This window comes from Zeus faber, assembly GCF_960531495.2.
Source record: "Zeus faber genome assembly, chromosome: 5".
Taxonomy (NCBI): Eukaryota; Metazoa; Chordata; class Actinopteri; order Zeiformes; family Zeidae; genus Zeus; species Zeus faber.
This window is the reverse complement of record NC_137192.1, coordinates 27825023-27849404: the sequence shown is the minus strand read 5'-3', so window position 1 is coordinate 27849404 and position 24382 is coordinate 27825023. Positions and strand designations below refer to the sequence as shown.

The 24382-nt window shown below is 47.2% G+C and overlaps 1 protein-coding gene across 14 annotated transcripts in view; it reads left to right on the top strand.

Annotated features, from left to right (window-relative positions):
- cast (calpastatin) overlaps positions 1–24382 on the top strand; it is a 37180-nt gene that overhangs the window by 5318 nt on the left and 7480 nt on the right. For 3 of the 14 annotated variants that reach the window (XM_080000857.1, XM_080000855.1, XM_080000848.1), the window contains 16 exons: positions 15921–15989; positions 16690–16884; positions 17636–17773; positions 18339–18485; positions 18665–18709; positions 18813–18911; positions 19032–19112; positions 19292–19330; positions 20213–20299; positions 20559–20639; positions 20925–21053; positions 21191–21286; positions 21402–21524; positions 22169–22273; positions 22399–22509; positions 22597–22710. In XM_080000857.1, the coding sequence (XP_079856983.1) occupies positions 15921–15989; positions 16690–16884; positions 17636–17773; positions 18339–18485; positions 18665–18709; positions 18813–18911; positions 19032–19112; positions 19292–19330; positions 20213–20299; positions 20559–20639; positions 20925–21053; positions 21191–21286; positions 21402–21524; positions 22169–22273; positions 22399–22509; positions 22597–22710 (1659 nt within the window). Of the gene's footprint in view, positions 1–70; positions 261–6203; positions 6298–15920; positions 15990–16689; positions 16885–17635; positions 17774–18338; positions 18486–18664; positions 18710–18812; positions 18912–19031; positions 19113–19291; positions 19331–20212; positions 20300–20558; positions 20640–20924; positions 21054–21190; positions 21287–21401; positions 21525–22168; positions 22274–22398; positions 22510–22596; positions 22711–24382 lie in introns of those variants that run through there. The other 11 variants (XM_080000856.1, XM_080000854.1, XM_080000859.1 and 8 more) reach the window with 11 other exon arrangements.

Sequence of the window (24382 nt, the reverse complement as noted above, 5' to 3'; positions counted from 1 at the left end):
CTCTCTCTCTCTCTCTCTCTCTCTCTCTCTCTCTCTCTCTCTCTCTCTCCCTTCGCTCTGTGCCCAGGGAGCATGCTGCAGCCGACACAGTAGGCAGAGGCTCTCTCTCTCTGTCACACACACACACACACACACACACACACACACACACACACACACACACACAGACTTTCAGCCAGAACATGGGCCAGATACTGAGCTGGATTCGGGGTCCGCCGAGGGACAACCAGGGCCTCCAGGATGTGGCCGTGGAGCAGCAGGTGTGTACACACACGTCGCCGTGTCTCTTTGTTTCGGAGCGTGTCCCTGTCTGTGCTCAAAGTATCCACATGCATTTTTGTTTTCGTAAATTTCTGCGAGTGTGTCGGCGACCTTACGTGCGACGTCCTGGTGACAGCTGTGCAGTGGTTTGCTGGTCGTAGACGTGCACACGCTGTTTTGTTTGTTGAAGGAGAGGCTTTTTCACAGGAAGGAATGTCCGAAGGAAAAGTTATCGTAGCACTGAGCAAAGTCAAGATCTCTCTCTGTCTCTCCCCCCCCCCTCTCTCTCCCTCTCTCTCTCTCGCTCTCTTTTCCTCTGGTCTGGGAGGGAGGAGATGAGGGGAGGAATGTGAGGAGCTCTCTGTAGAGCCCTGGGAGTTTATAGCCTGTGTGTGTGTGTGTGTGTGTGTGTGTATGTGTGTGCCTGTGTGTGTGTGTGTGTGTGTGTGTGTTTGTATTTGTAAGAGTTTTCTGAACTAAGGCGACCGGGGGACAAGGCCTCTGTTGTTAAGGGAAGGTTATTTACCAACTCTGGCTGGCTGCAGTCGGTTTGACACTGTCTTCCGAAGGGCACGAGCATGGGAGCTTTTGTAAATGTGCAAATGCAGCTTTTTCCCACTTCGAAGGACAAGCTTGGGGAATAGCTGCATAGGGAGTTTTATGTTTTGTCTTTTTGTGAAGTGGAAATCTATACATATATGTTTTCAATATCTACAGACAGCATGTGGTGTATGCAGGGTCTGCTCTGTAAAGCTCAGTAGCCGTGTGTATCTGATGGAGGAAGTGGTGACGGATAATAAACAAACATGGCTATCAGCAGCATGAGCCGTGGTCTGTGTTAAAGGTGAAATGACCGGTATCGTTTGGGAATAGGACGGGAGGATAGATAAGTTGTTATCTTCACATTCTTTTGGTGGGACATTCGCTGCCCCGCATGCGTCAAGGGTCCCAGGCCTGGAGTGTATCAGCCTCCCCAAAACTACACTAAGACGGGAAACGACCGGGACGCTGGGACACTGACACCGGGTGAACGTCTCGACTGCACATTCAGTCAGTTACTGCAGTCATGTCCCACGATGGCCGCCATGTTACTGTGCTCCAGTCACCTGCTTCCTGAGAACCTCGTCTGCACCATTCTACACCGATGTTCACTGCCGAACAACACATTCACACACCGATTCATACCTGTGTGGGTGTGGTACATACATCCACACGTGTACAACTGTGCAGTCCCATTCTATGTTCCATATCTCGACCTCACGTTGAGTTATTTTCACTTCAGATCTGTTCAAACACTATATTAACTGACGTTGAGCCGAGAAAAAAAATCCATAATAAAATATAAATACACACTTTCAGACATGGAAATTCTCTACAATGTCAAACTCAATATGCTTATGCAATGTAAACATTGCATAAGCAATACACTAACTGTATTGCTCAGTGTGTGTGTGTGTGTGTGTGTGTGTGTGCATGCCTGTGTGTGCGTGTGTACGTGTGTATGTGCGTGTGTGCATGTGTGCATGTGTGAGTGTGTGTGTGTGTGTTTATGTGCATGTGTACGAGTGTGTGTGTGTGTGTGTGTGTGTGTATGTGTGTTTATGTGCATGTGTGCGAGTGTGTGTGTGTGTGTGTGTGTGTGTGTGTGTGTGTGTGTGTGTGTGTGTGTGTGCGCCCGTGTATGTGTGTGCCCGTGCATGTGTGTGTGAATGAGAGCAAGAGAAAATGCCGAAAAAGCATGGTAGTGCTATTGCGATGCACTTCCTGTCATTTCCCGTTGGATGAGCTTTAAGCCGTGGAGACGCTGTGAGGTGACGGACCATGCGCTGGTCAGATCCACGCTGCTGGACCTCTCACATCTCTGATCCAGATCCACTGCTCGCTCTCGCTCCCGCTCTCACAGGTTGTTTTTTTGTGTTGTTTATTATAATTAAGCTCCGGGAGAAGTTCCAGAGGCTGCGGGGCTCACCTGAGAATGTACTTTCATCGGGGCGTTGTTCCGCACAAAGTCCTTTGCACATTTCACATTCAATCTTTGCTAGTTTTTTTGCATAATTTTTTTAAATCTTTGCTTGCTCTTTATCGGTTGTGTTGGAGGAAAAGGTTAGAAAGCACGGTAACCAATGTGTTTTCTTTCTTGTTACCTGAGCAGTTTGATCTGGAATGCCGTTAGACTGTAATGCAATAATAAAATTATAACATTACCTTTCACATAAACACTGACAGCAGAGCTTGTGGAGTAGATTATATATATACACATAGTGGGTCTACATTTTCGGGTCACCGTGCATATATATATATATATATATATATATATACACACACATATGTATATAAAGAATAACCTGCATTCGGTATCATATTGATTTGAATAAGAGGCTGGGTGTCGTCTTAGACTGCCTGTATTTGTTGTCGACTTTTGAGCGTGTTATGCAATAACGTGTGTAAACAAATGCAGAAATGTGCAGAATGCCACAGGTGGAAAATTCCGGGTCCAGAAACAAAAACAATCTGCGGCAGGTTTTTTTGCTCCGGACAATGCACTGATCCAGCTGATCTCACTCGTTGTTTCTGATTGATGCTGATGAGCAAATCCACACGGTTGGCCCAAAACCCCCCGAAGTGAGGTCTCACTTTCTGAACCAGGAGTCCCCGCCCGTGTGGAATGGACCGCGCGGACCTCACGATTCCCAGGCGGTACATGGAGTCGGGGCGAAAAGGAGCGGGGGTTTCTCCCGGGAGTGGCGTCCGGGTACGTGAAGGTGTCTTTAAAATACTAAATACCACATTTTAGAACTAAAGCTCCTCTTCTCACAGCGATAACAGAATCAGGTTCAGTTGGCTGGTTTGGAAATGCCTGTGCGGGAAGGAACCCTCAGTCTGGATGGAAACAGTTTGAGTAGAACCGACACCTTTTCGAAAGATGTGACGTTGAACCGAAAATGTAGACCCACCATGTGACGCCCAGTGACTGTGCTGCGGCCGTTGACCGCCAGCACCGGTAGCCTTTGAGAACGGTGGGGGTGGAGGTTGGGTGGGGGTCGGACATGCTGGAGTCGACTCGAGAACTTGACACTGCGGTCCCCAGCGGGTATTTCGAGTGGCGTTCTCATTAACAGCTAGTTACTGATACTGCGGAGAGGTGCACGGTGCCGCTTATATGCGCTTGCGCGTTCTCTGCCGCAGGAGCCCGAGGGGGGCGCCGCGGGCGCTGATTCCGGGCGCCGCTGCGTCATGGGAAAGTTTAATTCTCGGGAGCGAGGCGCGGCTTATCTGTCAGGCGCATCTGCAGCCGCCTCCTCGACCTTTTAGTTTGACTCTCGCTTTTGGGCTGAATACATAAGAAGATTAGCGAGCCCACACTACAAACAGGTAGCTTCTCCGTGGAGGGGGAGGGTTCTGGCTCTTTTTTCTCCAGATCCGGTTCTTGGCGAGTCACTGAGGCAAAAAGAGTCATTCGATTTTTCCGACTTTTCAATCCTCTGATCGAGGGGGCGTCACGCACTGTGAGCGAGGGACAACTTCCTCCCGAACGACGAACGAGAGTCAGAAGAGTCGGTTCTGCGTCGTGAATGGAATTCGACATGGAGAATGATTTCATTCTGTCTGAATGATTTATTTTGGTGGAATGAAAAGAGGAAATCAGTCAGATTCAACATGAATTATCACAAAATGCCTTTTCCCCCATATTCATTAAATACTTAGCAATTCTTATTTTTAGTTCTCAGGTTAAAGGTTGTCTCGCTCCCTCTCACCCACTCACTGAATTGATACTCTGAGCAATCAAAGGTTGTTTTTTTTTGCGAATCGAGGTTCGGATTCAAGTGTGTCCGTGCCGCATTGAGGGAGTCCTTTAACGGAATGACTCCCGGGTCGTTGAAAAGCTTTCGTTCAACACAAACTCATCGTTTGTGAGTCTCGCGTCGCTGAGCTTTCCTGTGAACCGCTTGAAAGTTCCCAGGACAACCCCTCCCCCCGCCCTGCCCCGCCCCGCCCCGCACCCCTCGAGCACTGATTTGTAACTGAACTGATTTCTCCCACTTGGGAGTGGTTGATTAGTAGGTGTGTGGTCGGCTCATTGGATTTCAACAGAGAGTCTTACCAAGCAATGCAGAGTGGGCGATTACACCCAGCCTAAGAATATGCATGCACGCAAAAGTTCCCCTCCCCCGGACGATTATAAGTGCACACACACACACACACACACACACACACACACACACACACACACACACACACACACACACACACACACACACACACACACATACAAACACTCACACACACATGCAAGAACCCCGTGCTCCTGTACTGTCGGCAGGCATTTGGGGGCTGCAAGCGTTCTCTTTATGTTCTTATTTTCTTCTATTTCTTCTTTAATCCCCCAAAAACAAACAGAGTGACTCCCCCAATGCCACGCCGGGACAAAGGTGACGTGAGAGCTTGTCCATTTTCAGGATATTTATAGGCCACAAGGACCCGGTTGCAGCGAGGCAGACGCAGGGCAGACAATGCTTCTCAAGGCTAGACAATGTGGGTCAGAATAAAACGATCCCACCGTTCACTTCTCTGGAGTTCCGTGCACCCACAGGAACAACGATAACCTCTGTTACTGTGGCCAATGGTGGACGCATAAAATCAAGCGTCCTTGTAATTCTGAAAAAAACAAAAACATATTATACATTAAAACCCTTGTGACCAGCATGGTCATTAGGGTCTATAATTATTTTAGTAACAGGTAGCTCTAAAATTGGGCAGTGGAGAGACCTCCACTATTGTACCCACTCCACCAACTAAGACGTTGTCATTTGTTATGACTTTGTATTCAGATTTAGGAAAGTACAACTAGATATTGGATAATTTAGCTTTTTATTTGACCACAGTCCAGACACACACACACACACACACACACACACACACACACACACACACACACACACACACACACACACACGCCTTCATGCAGCACCTCCATGCAGTACACTCTTGCAGACATGAGAGGGCGCCACTCTTTGCAATCCCTTCCATTAATAGTTTTCAATCTGAGGACTTGTTGCCTTTAAACTTATGCTGTCGAGATATAAGCTTATTTTAAGTATTTTAAGTATGGAACTCACAAGTGATCAATGTGACTGAGGTCTTGGGCGTGTCTGTTTACTTAAGGGGTGGGGGGACTGTCGTGCTGCCGAATGTCTTACATAACATCTGGCAGAGGTCCAGTTGTTGTGCTTTTCGGTCTGTGTCTCTGCTTTGAGTCAAACTGATAGTTTGACCTGAAGACACGTCCAGACTCTCAGTGTGTGAAAAGCCCTCTCCCTCTATCGCTCACACAAACTTTTTTTTTTATCTTTTAAATTCACTCATTTATTTGTTACGTGCCTTATTTGTAGTTTGTGCCTCCGCCTTTTGTCTCCACATGTTCTCTCTCTCTCTCTCTCTCTCTCTCTCTCTCTCTCTCTCTCTCTCTCTCTCTCTCTCCCTCCCTCCTTCTGTGTTGTTTGAGGTTCTCGGCAGTCTGGATTCCTCAGCAGTGACTGTACCGGACACGCCCGATCTCGCCCAGATTGTTATGCCAGTGCAGGTCCACAATCACAAAGTTCTGGGTCCTACTTTATTCCTTATTCACATGACACCCACAGTACAACAAAACCTTTATACATGTCCCTTTGGGGCCATCTTGTGTGTTATCAGCTTACCCCCTCACACATACATACGGACTCATACTGGTTCAGGCCCAGCCCCACATGGAAACGAACACGCCTTATTCTGTATATTTTTCTTGGCCTGCGACGACGCCCTGTGCAACCGGCCGTCCAATCAGATGGAGAGAAGAGGAGCGGAGGCGGAGGAGGAGCCTGAACAGCACAGGCTTACTTAGCTGGTTCCAGTGGGAGGAGCACCCGGTTTTCCACTTCTGGGGGCGTGCGTCTGTGTGTGTGTGTTTTGATGTATGTATGTTTATGTGTGCATGTCGCTCTGTGTGTGTGTCGTCTGAGGGAATATACGCAGGAGGACGAGAAAGGACCCGGATCTATGGTGCGTAACCCCGTGCACGCTCCCCACATCTGACACAGACTGCAGAGCTAGCTGGTGTTTCCACCAGCTTCCTGTGTCAAGCTGTGGCACAGCGGTTGATGTTAAACGTTGGACTAGTTTGCTGCCGTTTCCAAAGGGATCCGCACAGCAATATGCCTCTGTAATGGATGTGTGAGTATGCGTTTAGAGGTTGGTCAACACTTTCCTGCGGCGTAACAAATCATGTGAGAGCAACGTGGACCTCACTGTGGATTCAACCCAGAGCTTGTATGAGCGGAAAAAAAAAAAAAGTAGTAAAGTTAAAAACACCCCAAATTGAGCGGATGGTGTCTCTGAACTGTCCGTTAATGAGAGCTGCTGTCATTCTCTTTTGTCCTGTCATTGCAGCAATGTGTCAGTGTTACTTTGCATGGGGGAAAAACCTAATAAACCATCAGAGTAAAGTTTTATGTGCACATGTAGAAGTAGGCAGGCTGCAGTTAGGTCCAATCTCCTGTGGTAAGAATTTCCACAGAGCTTAAGTTTTCCCGCAGCATTATTCCACGTCCCCGACCCATGCAGCTTCTCATCATGTGACACTTTTCTCCTGATCCTCGCTGCTGATCAGGGGTCACCCACATGTCCACACCGCTGACCGCCTCGCTGTGTTGCCAGGGTTATTTTGGATTTCCCAACTAAGAGCCTTCTTCACGTGCATCTGCTGTGGCCCCGGGCGGGTGGGACTGAGCGTGAGTCACCGCCTTTCTTAACTAACCCCAAGCTTGTTGTTTCAATCTCGTATTGTCGAGTAAGCTCTGGGCAAACCAGCTTTGCCTTTTTTTCCCCATTAGCATGAGGTCGGGACTATTTGTTCGTACGGTGTTTAAAGAACGCAGAGTGCAGGCCCAGGTGACCTTACACCACAGCTATGGCATCCATCCATCCCAGGGCGAAGGAGGACTGCTTCAGCTATAAAGACTACCCTGCTCAAACATAAATAATCATAATGATGGTTGGTTTGACATGGACAACAGGTCTCAAAGTCCCACGTTGTCCGTCTGCAATGCAATGCCTTTGCTGTTCGACTGACGTGTCTGAAATATTTGGCTCCGTAATCCGGCCGCGAGTCTATTCTGGTTGCACACGGGTTCGTGGGGGCTGAGTGCCCCCAACTTATTTCCGGGGGCGCCATCATGCCGGTATCGGTGTCCAGTTTTCCCCCCGCAACGTTGCTCCAACGGTGGCTTATACACACACTCTCCGTGACCTCGGCCTCCTCTTCACAAATGTCTTTGTCTCCTGCCTCGGGAAAAGGTTACCTTTTATCCATCAAGTCTACAGCAGCGGTTCCAAACCTTTCGCGGCCCACTTGAATATCTCACAAGTGTCGGCGGCCCACATCCAACTAGAAGTAATACAGGAGCCAAACAGTGGGTTCTCAGAGGACGTATATTTTCACAATCATATGCATTCTCATACATACAGTGCAGTAGTGGTAAAACTAAAAAAGAGGTGGGTTAAAAATAACCTTATATCCATGGTACTTTGGCATAACTTTGTAACGTAAAACCAACAATATCAGGAGCACATTAGTATGAACTCACCTCATGAGGAGGCTGATGCTGCGTGGCAGACACCAAATGCTGGATGTCTGGCTTCAGGGACGACAGTCTCAGGGGAAGATCTGGATCAACATTCACTTTATTCCTGTATTTCGTCTTCAATGCCACAAGCGCCAAAAAGCCAGTCACACTGAGATACGTCGTCGGGAAAGGCATCGGAAATCGCAACAGCTCTGTCGGACGGATCGGGATACTCAGAACCAACTTGAAGCCAAAAGTTTGTCAGGTGCTTCTGTGAGAAAGACAGTTTCAATGCGCTGTCGCAGGAGAGATCCACAGGACCGTCCTTCTCTTCTGCGCTCAGGCCTGCGAGGGTCTGGTCACTGTGGCTGGCGAAGGGGTTTTCTCCCTGGTCCTCAAACCGCGCAGGTGCTCTTTGACATGATTGATGGCGGTGACGGGAAGCCGCATTTCTCCCATTATCAAAGAATTGGACAGATTCTCAAATGAGTCAAGGTTTGACCCATCAACTCGCCCGGCCCACCTCTCCATTTTTCTTATGGTCGCTCCTATTTTATTCTGGACATTGAACATGGTCACTGCTGTTCCTCAGAGACTGAGGTTGAGTCCATTTAGGTGGCTGAAGATGTCGGCCAGGTAACCCAGTTTCATCAACAAATCAACGCGGTTCAGAATGTCAAAAATGGCCTCAAGTTCAAGCTCAAGAGATTATTTGTAGTTGAATGCATCTGTAAAGATTTGCAAAACCTTGCAAAACCTTTATCTCTCCATTGTTTTCATACCTTACATAGGCAAGCAGGTTTGAAAGATTTGTGATGTCTGTCGATTCATCCAGTTGAAGAGCATAAAAACCACGCTCTCGTACGCTCATTATCAGCTGTTCTGACACATTCTCTGCCATCTCGTCAATCCTGCATTATCAGAGAATGAGTTGAGGTTGATTGGCTTGCATGCCTTCTCTCCCAGGATCACCCCCACAATCTCTTTTGTGTCGGGAAGAATTTATTTCTCCCCGATCGTATGCGGCTTACCAGGTTTGGCTATGAGTCGGGCGACCCGATAGGACGCTTCTGCTGCCTTCGTGTTCTCGGTCCACATACATGACGTTTCTATGACTTTCTTCGACTCTCTCCCTTATTATCAAAAAATTCAAGCGGCTCGGACATGTCCTGTTGGTGTTTTGTCTGAGGTGACGGTGCAGTTTTCATGGCTTGAGAGCTTCGTTTGATAAAATCTCGGAACACACCACGCACAGCGGTAAGGGTTCGTCTTCCGTGCCTGTCCAAAAAAATCCCAATGATAAATATTCAGCGCTTCACTTTCTCCGAACCTTTCTTTTTTGTTTGTGGATGATGTACCAATGGCTTCTTTCCTTTTCAGTGTGCCTCATGCTCGCCAAACATCCATTTTGTTTATCGCCGCAAGTTTAAAATTGTTCAGGTGCACACCGATCGTGGTCCGGCTTGGACGTAGTACGCCCGAACATAAGTGCCTATCTATCAGTGATGATGCATTTTTGAAGGTTTTAAAGAAAAATACGATGAAATGATTATTATTTTCTTCCATTTAAAAACGTTTTTGTAATTAATAATTATGATTATTATTTTTTCAATAAAATCTATGTGTTTTGCCCATGATTTGGCGGCCTACTTGCTATACCCTCCGGCTCATAGGTTGAGAATCGCTGGTCGACAGCATCTTGTGTCATCACCACTGACTCTAGTACCTTTCAGTAACTTGCGGTAAAGCCAGACCCTCCTCTGGTACTTAAGAATTCTGTCTATACCATCTCCCTTCATTGAATTAATGCTGAATAATCGTATATCCATAGTAGGGGCCTTGGGTTTGAGGAAAGGCTTTTATTGTGCTTCCGTGTGGCAACCATATTCTATTCATTTTTATTTTTATACATACAGTAAATGGTTATATTTAGGTATGAGGCTAGAGAGCGGTTTTGGCGCTGGTGCTTACTTACTTGCCAATTTCCATGAAAAATAACCCAACATAACATCTCCCTGACATCATACAAGTGATGCTCACATTCAGTCGCAAGTCTCTGTTGATTATAATATTGTTTGAAAAAAGAGACGTCTGAGTGGAAATGAGTGATTCTACGCATGTTGTGCTGCTTATTGGGCTGCTAAACGTGTGTCAGTCCACCTGTCACTGTCCCCGTCTCTATCGCTGTTGTCTCCACGTCAAATCTGATGGTTCATAATAAGCACAATATTCTTTGTATCTTTTGATGACAGACACATGGCACCTATCGAACCCTCCCCCTGCCCAGAGCCCATTTCAACCAGGTACCGGTGGATGCGCTTCCTGCTCTCATTGCATTCTGGTCATATCTGAATGCATGGATAAAGTACTATCTTATCTTATATCTGTGTATGGCTGCATAAGATATCTGTGGTGCCACGTCACCTTGAATGACATTAAAGGTGGTGTGGTTATTAAGTTTGAACCGATGCTAAAATGCTCCTGTGGTCCCGTGATGCGCCTCAGAAAGGCGTGTCCTCAAAGTGGTGCTGTGTTTTTGTGCTGTGTTTGAGGGTCAGTTCCGACAGTGTGTTTTTAACATGGCCGCCTGTAAAGTTGCGTATACCTGCTATGTCGGCTGCTGTGGTATGTGCACAAGGAATGCCGGAATGTTGCGGGTACATCGTGAAGGGTTTGGACGAGTCCGGTGTGGGCACGGAGGGACACTGGGGCCTGGGTGTCATCAGAAAAATAACTCAAACTGCATCTCATGGCATTTGATAGCTTTAAATAAACACAAATATTCTACCAATCAATGCTGTACATTGCATGTATGGATTATTAAAGGCCTAAGATAGATTCACTATTTGAAAACTGAAGTAACTGAACTGGAACAATCTGTGTTTGTTTCCGAGATAGGACTCGGTGGCTCATCACTATAAAATAATTATGGGAGCTATTTAAATGACATATATATATATATATCTATTCACCTGAATTCACCACAGAGGTGAATAAAGTCGTATCTTATATTATCTTATCTTTTTTGGACGGATGAAGGTTCGGCCAACTTGTTAATTCTTTGGAAGAAAACTGAATTGACGTCTCGACATCACTGATACTAGATGGAGTAAAGGCATTTGGGTGGTGTCCTGTGTGCCCCAGACCAACCTGTCTGCGTCGACTCCCTTTGGGACAAAGTTAAGTGGTTGTTGCCTATTGTTAAGTGTTTCGTACCTTGAGGGGAGAAATTCCTGTCTTGAAATGTCCTGTGTGTTTCAGTTTTGTGCCGCTGTGCTGGTTAAGAGGCTGGTAGCTGCATCGGGTCCTTTGTAGGGTGTTGCTGGCTTTCTTTATTCATTCAAATTTGTCAGACCAGGACTCTGACTGCAGAAACTCTACTGTACTCCGAAGTTCATTTATTCAAATGGTTCCACACAGCGATCTGTGAATTCCAGAGTCCAGCGTGAAGTAGGATCCATCTTTTTCACATGGTTGTGGTGGGGGGGTAAAGGACGTAAGGATGGAAGCACACTCTCCTCGGCCCCGTTTCATCACTACTTTTGGTTTTGCTGGTCTCTCCCTGTGGTGTGCACTGCCCTTAGATTAAAAAGTCACATACGTCCACACTAATGCCACTAACTTCCCCCTTTTTGCTTCCACCAGTGATCCCTTGGAGAAACCCCCCCCCCACACACACACATACACACACACTACCCCTCAGTGAATGATATAAACCCAAGAGGGAGGATTTTGTGGGAGGGGGTAGAATTTTGTCCACAGTAGTAAGGGACAAAATCATTATTACTGTCTGTTTATCTTGGACCTGGAGGAAATGTCACTTCCTCATAGTGATGCATGTGGTTCCCCTGCTTCCTATCGGCAGTTTAAAATGATTTTGTTCAGAGAAACGGATCAGTGACAATATTTGGCTGACCATAGTCCAACATGGTGAGTGGCCGGCTCCTCCCGGCTCCTCCTGGTAGCGTGCTGATGTGTCCTTGAGCAAGACACTTAACCCCCTAACTGCTCCCTGGGCACCACTATATGGCAGCCCTCTGCTCCTAGGTATGCAGGTACCAGGATGGTGAAATGCATTTTATTACCTCAGTACTTGTACTCTGTGCAATGACAATTAGTCGCATCTAATCTAGAAAAATGGTACTGATAAAAAATTATGATGCTATTTTGATACCTTTGATGGTATGGCTGGTACAGTATTGTTTTGAAAAATGTTTTTTTTTTTTGTTTTGTTTTTTTGAATTTGAAGAAACAACAAATAATGTTTTCAATGTTAAAAAATAAAAAAAATGTTTCAAATTAGGAGAGCTAGAGAGCTGGAGAGCAACCGAGCGCCGCAGAGACCAGCACAAATCTTTTTAAAGAGTCTGTAAAAAAACTGCAGACGAGGGTAATGTATTAAAAAAATAATTTCTTAGTTTCTAATAGTTTCTTTCTAAAAACATGAAAGAAAAGGTATGTGATAACTTGACTGTAGGCTGTTTCTACAAACAAAACCATGTATTTGTTAATTTGTTTTATTTTCTGACGTTTCCTAATTGAATGAAACAGAAAAAGCCCCGTGTGATGTCCCATGTGGTGCAACCGGCAGCGCCCTTGCGAAAGTCGGAACAAACTTTTAAATGAGGCCTTGTAGATCTAATATGAAGGAAGATTCAGCAACTGGATCGTTTATTTCTTGCCACAAGTTTGTTCAGAAATAGATTTAGGAGTGCTGAGGTGAGATAAGTGAAAGTCCTTGTTGAAAAGGAGTAAAATAAGTCACCTTTACAACATTTAAAAAAATGAATTCAACATTCAAAACAATATTCATTAATTAATAATTAGTCTTTCTTCAAATAAAAGTGTGTGTGTGTGTGTGTGTGTGTGTGTGTGTGTGTGTGTGTGTGTGTGTGTGTGTGTGCGTGTGCGTGTGCGTGTGTGTGTGAATATTTGTTCAACTTCCCAATCAATATCACTCAAACGTCGTGGTGTGTTTTACCACTGTTCCTTTCTCTGAATAGCATTCGTTGAAGTATATTCGGTTGCCTAGCAACTGATAATATTTACAGCACTGAGAGGAGTAATGTGACCCAACCTCGCCTGTGGGGCACTGGATGCCCCCCGGTGCTCGTGATCTCACTTCCTCCCTCCTCTGCACCAATCAGCCTGAGAAATAGGGAATAGTAATATATATATATATATATATATATATATATATATATATATATATATATATATATATAGGTGCTTATAAAAACATAATTATTTTTTGACTATTATATGATAGAGATTAGTGACACTGTTTATTCATTAAACATTCTACATTCATAATGGTAAGAATATGTCAAGGGAATCAAAACAATGGAACCCTGTGCTTCATTTTTTTTGGCAAACACACTTTAAGCAGGGAGTGGCTCCTCTGTTGAAGACCAGAGGGTGATTGTGACTTTATCGCAGGGGCAGCAGGGGCAGCAGGGGCAGCAGGGGCAGCAGGGCCAACACCGCCAACACCGCCAACACCGCCAACACCGCCAACACCGCCAACACCGCCAACACCGCCAACACCGGGGCAGCAGGGGCAGATGGGGCAGCAGGGGCAGATAGGGACAACACCTGGGCAGCAGGGGAAGATGTGGCAGCAGGGCCGGCAGGGGCAGATGAGGCAGCAGGGGCAGATGGGGAAGCAGTGGCGGCAGGGGCAGCAGGGACATCACCGGGGCAGCAGGGGCAGATAGGGCAGATGGGGCAGCGTGTCACAACCGCAGACATGCTGTGAAGTAATCATCAACGCTGTCGAGCTACGGCCGGGGAGGGACATTCAGGAGCATTACCGCTTAGCGCTGCGGGGGGGGGGGGGGGGTCGTAAAATGACTCTTGATTTGAAACCAAATAATGAGACGGGTAAAAAAGAGATTGATTGTTCAAATATTTGGTGTGTGAAGCTAAAATATTTACTCATGGTGTTGTTACGTCTGGCCCAAAGCTGCAAAAAAATCCGGAATCGGAACCCATACCAAAGCAGCCCTTGTTATCGGGGGGGGGGGGGGGGGGGGAGAGAGAGAGAGAGAGAGAGAGAGAGAGAGAGAGAGAGAGATTCCTTTATTTCCGGTAAGTCATGCCACAACAGCAGGAACATCTGAGAACATGCATTTTATCCCATTTTTCAGGCCTGCACTAACGCAAGAGACTAACTCCCCCCCTGAGGGTGAAGCGTTTACAAATACTATTTGTGCACAACGCCAATTGCAAAAAGTAGCGTTTTTTTAAGGTACAATTATAAATCATAGGAACCAACATTTTAATAAGGGTGGAATAATGAACCTGTCCCTTACCACCTCACCCTGTGATGGATGCCGATAGACAGGAAGTCACCGTGTCAGGAGTGAACGTTCCCTGACTACGTCATGGCACCAAAAAAATGCATTTCATGTGAAAGTGTGGGTGGAGGGAGGGTGGAGGCTCGCCGTCCTTTTGTTCACAACATCTGAATGGATTGGGCAGGGCTCTGCTTATCACCTTGCACACACACACACACACGCACAAACACACACAATTTACACTTGTATAAATTGGTGTTATTGTTGCGTCAGGCTAGTTTGAGTAGTGCAACCAGTTATAATTTAAACCAACAAAAACCGAGCAACCTAAAACAGGCTTCCCAAAAATGTCACGTGTCAGGCAGGAGGGGTTCAAGAGCAGGTCTGGAAACGGGCTTAAGTAACGTTAATTTCTATTCCTATGCATTTCAAATCGCTCCAAATCACAAATCACGGCACCAAACACGCCTGTTCGGAACAACCCGTTGGATGATGATGTCACAAAGCGCCCACTTGGTGGAATGGGATGATGTCACAAAGCGCCCCAGCTGCACAGAGCGGCTCGCTGTTCGCTTGTTCGCTCAAAGTTTATTAATATGACGTGTGTCCAAATTGGACACCACACATCCCTGGGTCCCCAGCAACACACCCTGAAACTGTGAAGTCGATCAGATGAACGGCTCTCAAGATAATCGAAGGAGGGGGTTCTGGTGTCAAGGATCAGTTCGGCCATTTAGAACACAGTTTATGTGATGCAGTGTATGACACATGTTTTCAAAGAAAGGGTTTGTGTTGAATCATCTGGCATGGTTCAAAGCCAGAAGTCCAGACACAAACTACTGCTGGTGTTACTGTTTGTCTTATAATAAGAACAAATAGGGAATTTTCAGAAAAAAATAACTCTTGAATCTGAAATTGTTGATTTGGAGTGCCAAAGAAGTTATCTGGGTGTGTTGCCAAATGTCTAAATTGAATCTCTAGTCTCAGTTGCTTCATGTCTCATTTTCACTGTTTCTCTTACTGCTGCAGTGACGTCACTCACGGAGGCCACTGTTGTGGCCTTGGAAATAAGTATCTCTATGGACTTTTCAGGTTTTAAGCATCAGACTCTTCAGTGGCCAATATTGTCTATGAAGCTGAATTGTTGCCCATAATGCATGCAGTATGGCTGGATGGCATTAAGCTTTGTTCTGCATGCGAAAGCCTCAGTGCACACAATGGAAGGCTGCTACAGCGACTGGACAGAAGTATCGACATGATCAGTTTTACAAGTTCAATACAACTCGTGTGATATTAAACAAGATGAAATTCAATTGAGATGATGATGAACATTCAGCATTTTGGTTATCTATTAGCCACAGTATTATATAGGATCAATTTAGGCAGTTTGCTTATCTAGTAGACATAATAAAATACCTGATCCTACCTACTTACTCACAGGTTGGGCTTCTAAACATGACCAGCTGGTTGGAGCCTTTTCGTGGTTGTTGTCAGAGGCATTGATATATTTGTGTCTCCTCCATTAAATCAGAAACATCTCACCGTGGTCTGCATTGTGTGTCTTCCCTGGGATTATTAAAGTATTTCTGATTCTGATTCTGATTCTGATTCCACAAACAAGCAGCGTGGAACCTTTTGTGTTCTGCTCTTTCCCAGCCAACGTGTGGCAATTGGGCATTGTTGAAATGACTCTGAAAATAATTAGGATGGACTGCAGGATGACACAGAAACTCACTCTCGCTCTTTCCCTCTCGCCGTCTAGTCACAGCCCGGCCAGACCACGCCCACTCCGACCGCGCAGGCCACCACCATAAAGCCTGCAGAGTTTGAGGTATGATTTATCTATCAATCCGTCTATCTGTCTATCTGTCTATCTGTCTATCTATCTGTCTGTCTGTCTGTCTGTCTGTCTGTCTGTCTGTCTGTCTGTCTGTTTCTTCGTCCTCTTGCTCTTATACATGTACTTTCCTGTTTGTCTTCAGTCTAGTCCTCAGGCAGTATGACCTCTGACCTCTTCCCTTTAGAGGACTGTGGTCAGCATTGTTACCTAACTTTCAACGCTACAAAATCCAACAGTGTGGGGGAAGAAACAGGATGGGACACATTTTCTGAACGTAATCGTGGGGAAAAGAAAACCTTCCTTTTCCTTCCATTGAAAATCAGTAACACCCTGTTTCTCAGGAGGAGGGGGAGGGGTGTAATCCACCTCTAAATGCCAGTCTGAAACAATGGCCTTTTCCCCTTCCTCTTCACCTGAATCTCCGCGGTATTAATTACTTATTCCCACCTCATGAATACTTAGTAATTTGATAATAATCACAGATTTGTGGGAAGGTTTGTGCCTGTATTTTTATCTGTGAAATGAATGCCCCCAAACTGATGGCAGTGAATATGCCATCCTAGGCACACACTCCACTGAGTGGGAAATCAGATCATAGTGATCATAGTTATCATTATAAACGATAAAATCACATAGTGTTGTCTGTTTTCGGAGGCCTCAGGTCATATTTTCACCGGCCGATGCATTACAGAAGGCATCGTCAGCGTCCGATATGGCCTCCAAACCGGGGGCTGTTAGCACGGCAGGGGGCGGAGTCAAATCAGGTGGCAGCGCCACAGCCGAAGGTGGAGCCACAGCAAGGGGCGGCGCCACAGCGAGTGGCCTCAAAGCGTCAGGAGGCGTTTCCATCGGTACAACGGGAAAAGCATCTCAAGTCACAACAGAGGTAGACTGACTCTACGAGTCCTTCGAGGAGTCGAGTGGCGCTTCTGGCTCTCTGGCCGCTCTGGCTGCAATAACATGAGTAACCTTTGACCTCTTTGGATGTGAGCTGGTCACGGGATATTTCTTTGCACTCTCCCCTTCCACCTTTTCCATTATGGTTTCTTCAGCTGTAACATGCTCTCTTCACCTCATTGCTTGTAAAAAGAGCCTTTTCATTCTCCATTCTCGGTGTGGATTCTACTTCTGCTCAGTCGTGGTGACACCTTGACTTATCACTTGCTAAATGGTGAAAGCACGACTCGGTTTACAAAAACAAACAAGCTGTTGTCATGTCAACGTGCTTTGGGACGAACGCTCTAACAAAACCAAGCTTTCTGTATGTGCGCTGTCTGGTCACTCTGTGAATAACATTGTCGTGATGTCCTTTAACCACGCTGCTTGGTTTGTAGACTGCACATGTTGCACCTAACACGGCGGTGGCCGGTGCTACTGTTATTGACATGTCGCCCGCTGGGGCGTGGGTCGACCCGAAAGCCACCGCAAAGGTAAATCTTCACACTCCCTCACTTCCCGTTGAACAAAAGGTCTTGGTTCTCGTTCATGAATCCTCTGAGGGGTGGGGGGTCAGACCTGAGAAGGCTGAGTCGCACTGAGGTTTTGTGAATGGCCAGTGGTTTCATGGGTCGGTCGGAGGTCTTTGCACAGATGGGTAACGGTGTGATGCTTTTACATGTTTGGCTACTTGTTTGTAGACCACGCCCGTCTCCCAAGTCAAAGGCACCGCAGCGGTCGCTCCTCCGTCCTGTGCAGCTGCTGCTGCCACCAGCACGACCTTGACGGCAACTGCGTCAGCGCCAAAGGTTAAGGATGCTCTGAAAGACTCAGCCAAGGTAGATTTCTGTTTATGAAGGACAGTGTTATTTTTTATTTTTTTGTCATTTTCCACTTCCCTGACACACTTCCAAACCTCTTAACCCTCCCTGTGGTCACTGCCACCGTCTTCACTGCTACATCGTTTTTCCTGTCGGGGAGTGGATCTTACTGTGTTTTGCACACTTTCACTCAGACAGACGCTCTCTTTCAGCTTCACTTTAGCTGCACTCTGCCCGGCGCTGTCCTGTAAAGTGTGGGAGTGCTTTGGGCTTCTCTTCACTGCTCTGACGCCGGCTCTTTCGGGCAGGAGGGACCGTCTTTTCTGGCCAGCTGTTGTATCCACATCCGCTCGCGTGTTTTTGCACCAGCACCCGGTGAAGCGGGCGCCGCCGACTCTTTTCTTTGCACCACATCATCCTGTGCACTCTTTTCATCAGCCTGGAGCCTTGAGTTCTTGATTCCCAAGCGGCCGTTACTCTCACTCTCCTTGTTGTGAAGTTCACAGCTACTGCGTGACCTCGAAACATGGCAAATTCTGTTTTGAGGTCTAGAATTGATTCAAACCGATTATACCGATTGTAGAGTTCAACCAACATGGCCACGGCGACAGTCAAAGACACGGCTAAACTCGATGCGGCCACTGCGGCCAAGCCTGCAGTGGGAGCTGCCGCCGTCGGGGGCGTGTCTGTGAAGGGGAAGACGGAGGGAGCGAAGCCTGCCCAGACCAAGGTAGACGATCTTCATGGAGGTGGAGGGGGTATAAAGGTTTTAAGGAGAGCGTCTGTTTCTCCAGACTACAGTCTTCGGATATTGTGTGCACAGACGAAGGGTCTGTGCACACAATATCCGAAGACATCAGAAGATGTAGTTGAGGTCTGCGGGTTTGACTCTGCTGCTCTGCTTCGCAGGTACAGGTAGAGACCACCCCCCCACAAGCCAAGCCTGCCAAAGAGGTAAAGTGCCGTCGTCACATACGCACAGTAAGGGTTCGTGGATTTGGTTTGAGGAGCATGGAGGAGTGATGCTTCACAGTGCTTAGATATGTTGCATGTGCAGGCGCCTGCTATGGACCCCTTTGACGCCTTAGCCAGCATTCTGCCGACGTCAGAACCCCTTGCACCTCCACTTGTGTACACTGGACCAGTCATCCATGAGGTACAACAGAAAATTTGTGTATCTGTCCATGTTTCCATCAGTGTCTATGAGTGTGATCTGTTTGCCTCTCCCCCGCATGGATATGGTGTGTGACCATGGTGTGTTGTGCATGTACCACAGCATGATATCACATCCACGGTGGGTGTTCGGACCGGAGAGAATGACGCCACACTGCCTCCGGGATACAGATTCGAAAATGTGGTCAGTTAACGGCGTTTTTCTCCTCTCAACGTCTCGTCCTCATCACTCTCGCTCTACGCAACGTTGCACAGGATTACATGGGATGTTGCCTGTTGCGACTTTCTGAAACTTCTAAACATCTTCAGTATTTGTCACGATCCTAAACTAGGTGTGTGTGTGTGTGTGTGTGTGTCCTACAGGCCCCGGCTCCGGTAGATGTCAAGCCAAAGGATGTGCCGGTAAATGAAGTTATGAAGTTAAGCATTAAATCAATAAAACATTGACAAAGGCAGCGCACTGTCATCACAACCTCCACTACTGCAGTAACCAACCACACACACACACACACACACACACACACACACACGCACACACACACAGCAGAAATACCATTGCTATGACCCTGTGATCCTCCTCTAGAGCAGGGAATGTTGCATTGCAGCGCAGGGTGTTGGTTCTGCAAAGACAAAAGAGGACCCACCTTCTTTTTCTCTGGTTCCAACCAAACCTTTCTGACTTGACATAGAGTGTGTACACAAGGAAAAACACACAGCTGTGACACTACAGGAGTGCATATTGCTCAAAGCCATCCACCCATACACGCACGCACGCGCGCACACGCGCTAAGTACTCACACTCAACACACCACATTTGCATCACAGCCTCCTCCCCCACTGCCTCCTCTCCTAGCAAGGAGTTTCTCCGGGTCTCCATCATGAAACGTTTCTCCTCCGGTGTGAGTTTTATCTGCATTTGGGTCGGTTTGGATCACTTTGTAGAAAAGTCAGAGTAGACGTGGTTTGATAAAAATGTCTCTTTTCTGGGAGTTTAGCTGCGATTGTGGCCCATTGGAATGCAATGGGTGTGTCTGTACTTTCCCTGGGCCTCATGCAGTCTGGTGTGAGTTAGATCTGCTTTATCCTGGTGTGAGACGCCCCCTACTGGATGTACGCAGAATAAATTTTCTTTATCTTAAAATAAGAAGAAGATAAGAGATAAGAACAATTTTCTTAAAAACCTCACATGGGTGGGGGTGGGGGGGACGACAGACCTCCACCAGTTAGTTTTGTCTTTTTTGGTCATTTGCAGTTGTGATAAAATCAGTTATTTTTTCTTCTCAGAAACCATTGAGCACTGATGAGGCCCTGGAGTCTCTATCAGCCGGCTTCATGACTTCAACGGTGCCGGCCGCGCCCAAGATAGAAGAGGTTGGAGTTTATGTGGAGTTTATTGCTGTCTCTGTGCAAGTCGCAACTTCATGAAAATAACAACTGACTAAAAATATTACACATTACACACCAAACTAGTGCCTTCCTCAGTGCTTTGTACTCACTTTTGGCATCTCCGGTATAAAAGAACACTTCTACATTGTCATCGAAATGATGAGGCGTTATCCTTACATTTTATCTTCTATCTTCATAAACATTTGAATATTGTTTTACATTGTTTTCTCCCCGACATGTTTAGAAAATGGACCAGGCGGATGCTCTTGAGGCCTTGTCCGCAGGCTTTTCCAACTTTGCACCACCTCCCCCCGCTCCTCTCAAGGTACAGTAAATAATGGTTTTCTAAATATGGGTGGAGTTGAAACAAAAAGGGGAACAACCTTCTGTTGATATAATTGACAGATTTGTTTGATACAATTTGGAGGCTTACCAACAAGTTCTCATATCAACTTGTCAATATGTGCTTATCTCACATCTAGTTCTCATTTCTTTCAAACCATCAATGCATCTAATGTGGCATTCAAATGGAGACATTTCAATGTTTAGGGGGATTTTAAGCAGAAACTGACGACGAAGCCCTTTCTCTGTACATTGATGTCTGATCCAGAAACTGGAATCCACCGCTGTGGCCTCTGTGACCGTGTGTCCCGCTCCACCCGCCGATAAGAAAGCCAAGATGGAGAAAGCCACCGATGACTTCTCTCTGTCGGGCGCACTTCCCTCGGCTCCAGCTCAGGTACGCCACAGCCACCACGGCCAGCAAAAAGAACATTTGTACGAGCAAAGAATTTTACAAATTCTAATGAAACATACATTCTTTTGCTTGAGCCAAATCTCCGATAAAACAAAATTGTCCTCTTTTCACCGTTGTAGAAACCAGAAATTCCCGCTGTAGCGGTGTGTCCTGCTCGTCCTGCTGTGGTGAAGGCGGAGGTGGTGAAACCCCAACTCCCCTCCTCTCAGCCTCAGGTACACAGAGGCCGGACCTTATGTCCTCGCTCTAAATCATGGCACCACACGTTTGTAATCACTGTTTTCCACATCAAACCGACACCTCTTGGCGACACCGCTCTTCTCAACGTAGAAGCCAGCCGTGTGTCCCGCTGCACCTGCCGATAAGAAAGCCAAGGTGGAGAAAGCAGCCGGCGGCTTCTCTCTGAAGGCGGGGCCGGCCGCCCCGAAGGCCCCCCGGCTCACGATGGATGAGGTGAGAAGCAGGAACGCTTTTTACCCTTCAGGTGTAATATTCAGCCTCACCCATCCGTCCTGTCCCGCAAGTAACATCGAGTTCAGCTCCCCAAGATACATGAGAGATTAAAGCAGATCAAAAAAAAATGTGTCCGTGTGTGTGTGTGTGTGTGTGTGTGTGTGTGTGTGTGTGTGTGTGTGTGTGTGTGTGTGTGTGTGTGTGTGTGTGTGTGTGTGTGTGTGTGTGTGTTGCGTGCGTGCGTGCGTGTGTATGTAGGTGTATGTGTGCTTATATATATTTTTCTTTAAAAAAGAAAAATTGAATGTATACACGGTCCACTCAAAATTGACTCACGGCCCAGTTTTGGATCGGGACCCACCCGTTGAGAACCATTAGTCTTAACCTCTTGACTTTATTCTTTTTGAGTTCTTGAACTTGACTTTCTCCCTCTCGCTCTCGCTCCCCCCCCCTTCTCCCTCTCTCTCTCTCTCTCTCTCTCTCTCTCTCTCTCTCTCTCCCTCTCTCCCTCTCTCCCTCTCTCTCTCTCTCTCTCTCTCTCTCTCCCCGTCTCTCTCCCCCCCCTCCCTCTCTCTCTCTCTCTCTCTCTCTCTCTCTCTCTCTCTCTCTCTCCCTCTCTCTCTCTACCTTGCTCTCTCTCTCAGGGTGATCCCATGTCTCTGGACGCCCTCAGTGCTCTCGGCGACACCCTGGCGGCCCCAGAACCTGCACCTGAGCCCCCCAAACTCCGACCCGAGGACATTGTTTCGGTAGGGACACGGTTCCTGCAGCTGTCAGTGTTCCACCGCCATTGTGGAAATCGTTCCGTTGAGGCGGTTCGAGGGTTTTGTGTTGTGCGCAACCTCTTCCACGCTCACCCTCGTCCTCTCCACAGGAGGGGAAGCTCACAGAAGAGGAAGGTGTGCTCGTGGGAGAGCGGGAGGAGACGCTCCCTCCAGGCTACAGGTTTACGGGGGGCGGAGACCTGCCCGCCCTCAAACCCGAGGTGAGAGCGGTGACGTCCTTCAAAGGATAGCAGCACGGCAGACCAAACCTTAAAAGCTTACCTGAAACCCCCCCCCCCCCCCCACAGCCCACCATGGACACCGGAGAGGCTCTGGACCTCTTGTCCGAAGACTTCCTGACCTTCTCACAAGCTCCTGAAGTCCAGGCTCCTGTCGTCATCCCCTCGGCCCCGCCCGCTCAGGTGAATATCCGCCTCGGTTGGTTCCTGTCCTGAAATTCACGTCTTGCTCGCTGGAGAGCCCTTCTCACGTGTTCATGGCCAAAACTATGTGGACTCCTGCTCGTCGACCATCTCATTCCGTTATCATGGTTATAAATATGCCGTTGTTGCTGTAATGGCTGTCTCTCTTCTGGGAGAGCTTTCCATGAGATGTCTGAACATGGCTGTAGGGCTTAGCTTCCCCTGAGTCCACTGAGCTCAGTGGGGAGGGCCTGAACGTCAAGGTTCAAATTCATCCCAAAGGTGTTTGATGGGGTTGGGGCCAAAAAGCCCCCAGAGCATTATCCGTCCTCCAGCTCACCTGGCAGCGCCATACATTCATGTAGGTGGAGTTGTCCTAGTGTCTGCCACACCCAAGCCCAAGCCCAAGCCCACCCAGGCACCTCTCTGCCCCCTGTTTGACAGCAGTTCAGTCCAAGCTAGTTTGTCAGATATCGGTTTGTCAGTTTGTCTTCACCGGCCCCCCCCTCCAGGTTTGGGCTGTCGCTTGGACATGAACTGAGCCCTTTAACAGCCTCCAAGGTCGAACATCACACCATTCCTCTGATCATTCCTACTCATTTTGAACTGCTTCAAACTGTTAGATACTCCATTCACTCTTCAAATCATACTGCTACTGCCTCAAACATAATCGCAGTCCCTCTACAGCTTTAAATCAATATTCCTGATCCCGCTCCAAACTCTCTATGTAACCTTAGAGAACCGAGTGGTTATAGTATTGAATTTATTGCACTCAGGGTTCAGTTGGGGCCTGCCTCAGTGGTTGTGGTCGGGGTCTATCGACCCCCGTCGGCTGATCTGGGTCCCAGTGACACAAAGCAGATCTACTTTCTCAGTATTCCAATGTTGAGCTGATTATTATGGGAGACTTGAACCTCAACTGGCTGAACGACGCATCCAGTTATCTTCAGGAGGTTGGTAGCTGATAACAGATTTGAAAGATGGCTCTAGGTCTACTCGGAGAACGCCCACGCTCTCCACCGGGCTCAGCGCTGCCCCAAGCCTGTCCCCGCAGTTTGTTTAGGTTGCTGTCTCCTCTACTGTTTTGTTCCCAATCATAATTGAACATGACGCGCCCCTTTCCCGACCTGCTCATGACGTTGAACGCGACGCACCAGAGAAGACAGCATTTCTTCTGGCAATGGGAAAGAGGTGTCACATTGAAAACAGTATATGATGAAGTGGGTTGTTCTTCTTTGACAGAGAGGCGTAATAAACATTGGTATCTGTTTATCTTTAAGGGCATTGCCGGATAATGACCACCTTACAGTAGATCACAATGATGCTGGGTTGGAACCACAGACCCTATTGAACTCGCTCAGATGACTGGCTTTCGCTTCAGGTCCCGCGAGCACGGTGTGAACTCGGACAGTCGACCTTTTGTGCCTTTCAATGCCCAGGCTTCTTGGAATGATCATCAACACACACAAAAAATCAATTCTGGACTAATTTAAAACCATGATCTCAAACCCCCCTGCCTCAATTTGTAACTGTGTTAATTGATTTGATCTGTGTTTTGTCTGTATTTTATTGTTTTTATTTATTTATCGATGCCTAATGTAAACTTGGCATCATTGAAAATTAGGGCTACCCTCAATTGTATTCCTGAGAATTCAAATAAAGGTTGAATGAA